The sequence below is a fragment of the Solanum pennellii genome, chromosome 7 (assembly GCF_001406875.1).
Source record: "Solanum pennellii chromosome 7, SPENNV200".
NCBI lineage: Eukaryota > Viridiplantae > Streptophyta > Magnoliopsida > Solanales > Solanaceae > Solanum > Solanum pennellii.
The window spans coordinates 73,407,951-73,413,800 of record NC_028643.1 but is presented as its reverse complement, the minus strand read 5'-3'; the positions used below and the strand labels follow the sequence as shown (position 1 = coordinate 73,413,800).

The following is a 5,850-nucleotide window of genomic DNA, read 5'->3' as shown; positions in this document are numbered from 1 at the left end:
TATCGAGGATATCACTCTAAATAGAAGTACATAAATATTTAAGAATAGAAATCAAGTTAAGTAGGTAGTTGAACGTTATTTTGTTCTCTTCACAATTTTAATATTATTCTTCTTCTATTATCTTATTTTTTAATTATTTATTTATTTATTTATTTATTTATTATTATTACTATTATTATTATTATTATTATTATTATTATTATTACTATTATTATTATACTACTGCAGTTTTTTCATTATATTCGATATAGCTTTTTTATTATTGTATTTTCTTTATACATATTGATTTTAATATGATTTATTTGGGTCGAGGATGTTATCAAAAATATTCTTTCTACCTTCTCAGGATATAGAGATCAAAACATGCACGCTAATAACAGATAGTATTAAATAATAGTATTAAATAATATTAGTATTTACTGTGTACTAATCCTAGTCCTATTAGGATTAGTACTCCTTAATCCTAGTCCTATTAGGATTAGTACTCCTTCCTATATCTCCTATATATATCTCACATGTATTCCCTTATTAGGTTAACACTTTAATACAATCAATATTCCTTCACACGCATTGCTTTTTTAAATATAAAATTACACTGAATATGTTATTATAATAAAATTGCCAGGTATGAAGTATATGTACAAATGTCGATCGCAAATTATGATGGACAAAATGTCAATTGCTAGATATAATAGAGGACAAAGCGCCGACCAAAGATATAATTCTATTAGAAAAACATGTGTTTAATTTTGAAAATTACTTGAAAGTATCATTTAAAATTATTATCAACAAAACACAACATATCTAATTAATAATTTTTGCATTTTGTACCTAAATGTTAGTGATTATGTGTTAGTTTTTGTTATTTTTGAAATCCTCGTAATGTGTACGTAGAAAGACCTAGTTTAACTTAAAACAGAATTTGTCTTATTTATAAAATAAAAAAAAAAATATGTATATATAAATGTAAATAAATATGGGACCTCCTAGCACCAATTAGTAGCATTACTTTTTGGACCAAATTATTATTAGCCTTTTGAAGGCTCCACTTGTTAAAATACTGAATAAATTACATCATCGAAAGTACTATTAAAATAAGGGACAATGAATTATTAGAAAATAAACAGTAAATCAAATATTATTAAACCAAAAGATAACACTATTCATTAGTACACAAGAGAGGAATCAATTTTCTAATAAGAATAAAGGATACTCCCTCCCTCCGTTAAATAGAAATACCTAGTTTGACTTGGAACAGAATTTAAGAAAAGAAAGAAGATTTTTTAATATTGTAATTCTAAATTAAAATTATGTCAAATTTATCAAAAATGCCCTTTAATCTTATGGTCTTAAATATGTACCTGAAAAGTTAAAGTTAAAGTGTTGCAAAAAAGAAAAAAAAATCATAAGTCATTCTTTTTGACACAGACTAAAAAGGAAATATAGTCATTCTTTTTTAAACGAAGCAAGTAACTAGTTATAAATTTTTTTTCAAGATAATTAATTTGTGTGTGCATATTATAGGGTTAGATTTTGGAGCCAATTGATGGTTTTCATTTCTAAACACTGATTTATAATTATAAATGGATACAAATTAAATAAATAGATTGTGTACAAAGACAACATGGGTTATTGCATGTTTGTTTTAAAATAAAGAAATCAAAATGTTATGAGTTTGTTTTTGTTGAACTAAGATGGACTTAAATTAAAAAATCTATTATATATGGTTGTTTAAAAAACTCAAACTTGTTAACGAAGACTGATTGTATTTTCTTTTGAATATTTCATATCATAATTTTCTATGTAAATTAAATTCGGAAAAATAATCATTAATATGTAAATCTATAAATTAATAAAATCAACTTTGAAAATATCAAAATACACTAAAATTCATTTTAATTATTTTTAAAAAAATTAAAATTATCCAATCGAAAATTTTGATACGATATCGTTGTATCAACGAGAAAAGAGGGTGGGGAAGTGGGGGTACAAGTTGGCGAAAACGCGTTGCTTTATAGAAAAGAGACATTATTATAAAGTGAATAAAAAAAATATAGGTATTATAAATATAAAAAATAAATAATAACGCGGTTTTGAATTTAAAAAATTAAAAAAATAAAGTCTAAGTCTCAACTTTCATAATTATTCACATGGTCTCTTAAGTCAATGTGATTTATACTTGCACATAATATTATAGCCCACTCTCTACTGTTTCAATAATTATCATGCTTTATATATCATCATACTAACATACATAATTACAAATTTTACTTTTTTTCTGTGTAAAAGTATTTCAAAATCATGACTGGAGGAAGAGAAATTCTGCACAAGATGAAGGTTTGTTATCTCAATTTTTTGTGCTAATTTCAAGTTTTTGTTATATTTATAAGAAATCAAAATCAGCATGGAAGAATTTGTATATATATATGTTGGAGTTGACAAGTCAAAAGTTATACCGTTAGATCGATGAAGATTATATTGCAATACGTGCGTAGGCCTTTATATTTATTTATTTAGTTAGTTGATTTTATTTTTAACTGTAATTTGTGGTATTTTCACCAAATATAATACTGTAGATTATAGTAGCAAATCAGTACAGGAAGGTTGTGGTTTCTGCAATCACAAGAATAGAAACAAGTTATTTTTTTGGGTCCAAGAAGTGTGATTTCGTAACTTATTTGAGACTGAGTCGTAGTAGTTGTTTTTGGATGGAACATTAAATTTAGGCAAGGAAGTTGTATTGTCTAAGTTATCAAAGATATTTAGGGAATTTGAGTATAGGCTGTGTAAAATTTTAGCTAAAGAAATTTGGAACTTTATTAGATCAGAGATTTGGAGTTACTGATTTGGGGAGTGAGGGAATACACTCAATTTCAGCTGAATTGTGATTGGGGAGTTTTGGCGTAACTGGTAAGGTTGTTGTCATGTGAGCTTTGAGCTTTAGAGCCTGCCTCTTACGTTTCTGTGCGCAATAGACCCTTGTGGTTTCGCCCTTCATTGAACCCCGCCCACTAAGAACCCCGCCCATAGTGGGAGCTTAGTGCATTGGGCTATCCCTTTATAGCGAGGTGAATTGTAAATGTCTGTTGATGATTATGTTATGTGAAGCTTCTTTGTCATTGTGATTTCAGGCGAAGTCTTGGTTGTCACTGGACTTGTTCTCTAAGTTCTAGATCGATCTTTATGTGTATCTGTAAATTGTCTCTCATGCAGAAAGTTAATTGGTGTACTGATCAAGGCGTCATTGTTCTCACACTAAAGCATTTGTTACATGTCTTTCTCAGGAAAAGGCATGTTTTATGGCTTCACTGCCAGACTCACCAGATACAAGAGGCAAGGGCGGAGCATCAAAGCGGATCACTCATGGTTCCCACCTGGTGAAGGGAAAGTCTAATCACGCGATGGAAGATTGTTTAGTTTGTGAGTTTAAGCAAGTCCATAACAACGATTTGGGACTATTCGCAATCTATGATGGACATATGGGCCATGATGTAGCTAACTACTTGCAGACACATTTGTTTAACAATATTTTGAAAGAGGTAATGCATAATTCACGAGAAGAGTTCGTGTTGTCATAACTCTGTCCTGATAACTCGCTTTTTATTACATCCCACAAAGTCCTATGGGTCTTTGCTCTCATTTTCGCTATTCTGTTACTCCCATTCTTCTTATTCACATCACCTGTATCTGTGAGCAGCATGATGTTTGGACGGATACTGTGAATGCAACTCGTAGAGCTTATCATAGTACAGACAAAGACATTCTGGCAAAAGCATTCGAATTGGGAAAAGGAGGGTCAACTGCAGTTACTGCAATGCTGATAAATAGTCAAACACTTATAGTAGCAAATGTGGGAGATTCTCGAGCTGTCATATCCAAGAAAGGTGTTGCCGAGCAGCTATCAGTTGATCATGAGCCAAACAGAGAAAGGGAGATAATTGAAAGCAAAGGCGGATTTGTTTCAAACATTCCAGGTAGCTTACGTCTTAATGATACAGTTTTAGTTTAAGTGGTCTATAGACGATAACACTCTCTCACGATGATACTGCTCCATTACAATTGACCGTGTCAATCGATTCTCTACTCTTCATGCTCAAATTTTAAAGTTCTTAAGGTCTCAAACGTCAAACATTCATCTCAATTGTTGGTCTTAATGATTTAGAATTCTCTGTTTGTTGCATTATGTTGAGCACAAGGCCATACAAAACCTACCAAGTAAAATATACTTTTCATTGATGTAATGCATTGTCTAGCCATAAGTTGGTAAAGTTTTCGAATTCTGTAGGTGATGTACCTCGTGTTGATGGACAGCTTGCCGTTGCAAGGGCATTTGGAGACAAGAGCTTGAAGAGACATCTTAGTTCAGATCCAGACGTGGCAATTGAGCTGATAGATAACGATGTAGATCTCATTATTTTGGCAAGCGATGGTCTGTGGAAGGTAAGCTGTTCCCTCAAAATAAGAGCTAAAATATCTCAAGGAGGATGTTGTATTCGCTCTTGTTAAACATTTGCCTCGCGTATTTGTAGGTAATGTCCAACCAAGAGGCAGTGGACTGCATTAAGAACATGAAAGACGCGAAAGCAGCAGCTAAACATTTATCAGAAGTGGCAATTTCGCGGAAAAGCAAGGATGATATTTCCTGCATAGTTGTTAAGTTTCAGTGAAAGCAAGTCCCTTTTGCAAGTAAAGATTTGTTGGCTGTACAAATTATTTTTGGGAATGAAAAAGCACTTTTCTGCTGAATAGTGTTTTGTTAAGTTGAAAATATTTCCAGTGCATCAAAGATCAGTGGCATACAGACTTTTCATTTTGTTATAAGAAATTGTTGTATAATGAATTCATTGTTGTGTAATGTATATTCATTTTCTTAGGCAAATATGTTACATTTACTGTAAGCAGAAGTCTGTATTTGTTCAAGTAAGTACTTAGAAATACAGATGCTGAAGAGTTCTGAGCTAATTCATCTTTGAGTTTGGTTTGCTTGATGACTTTTTTAGCACAAGTGTATACTATGATAATATACGGGCTCGTTCGGTATGAGGGATAAGGGATAATTAATTCCAGGATCAGTTTTAGGATGAGTTTATCCCTGAATTTGTGTGTTATTTTTATCCTACATTGAAAATGAGAGCAATCATGGGATAACTAATGGAAAAACTACATAAATGATTCGAAAAAACTCAAAATAATTACATGCTCATACCTTAGTTCAAAGTAACTAAAGAGATGTTCCAAAAAAAATTATGGTCCATACCGTGCATTTGTTAAGACTGGTATTTTTCCCTTAACTGATACTGAATCAGTAACATTTACTATATGTGTATCATTAAGGTTGATAATTATACTTAACCAATACAATATATATACTGATATAGTATCAATTAAGTGAAATTATTAGCTTTAATGATACCCATACAGTATATGATACTGAATTGGTATCAGTTAAGCGAAATTAATCGGGGTAAATATTGTAATTATTTAGTGGAGGTATGAATATAAAAAGGTATATATTTATACTTATTTTACTTTTATGAAATATTTGTTTAGTTTCCCAATAACTAATTTCAAATTAATTTATTTCTCAACCAAACAAGTCCTACTATTGTCACTTAAGATGGGCCTTTCCAACCACATGGGCCACTCTGTAAACTCTAACCCAGTTCATCTGGCGTAATTTACGCAAATGTCCTATTTGGCCACCTATTTAGATTTTTAGCCATATTTTAAAAATATTTTAATTTTTGTAATTTCATGCAAAATGGCGGTCTAACGTTCTCTTATAAAACTTTTTGTTCGTCAAAAGAAAAGGTAATTATAATTTAAAAGATTCATAATTTATCAGGAAAA

The 5,850-nt window shown here is 30.7% G+C and overlaps 1 protein-coding gene across 1 annotated transcript; it reads left to right on the top strand.

The window, feature by feature from the left end:
* Positions 1-2,149: 2,149 nt before the first annotated feature.
* Positions 2,150-4,962, top strand: LOC107023999 (probable protein phosphatase 2C 58). The gene is made up of 5 exons (XM_015224868.2): positions 2,150-2,337; positions 3,285-3,539; positions 3,698-3,974; positions 4,286-4,440; positions 4,530-4,962. The coding sequence occupies exons 1-5, from the start codon at positions 2,302-2,304 to the stop codon at positions 4,665-4,667; spliced, it is 861 nt and encodes a 286-aa protein (XP_015080354.1). The 5' UTR covers positions 2,150-2,301; the 3' UTR covers positions 4,668-4,962.
* Positions 4,963-5,850: the final 888 nt, after the last annotated feature.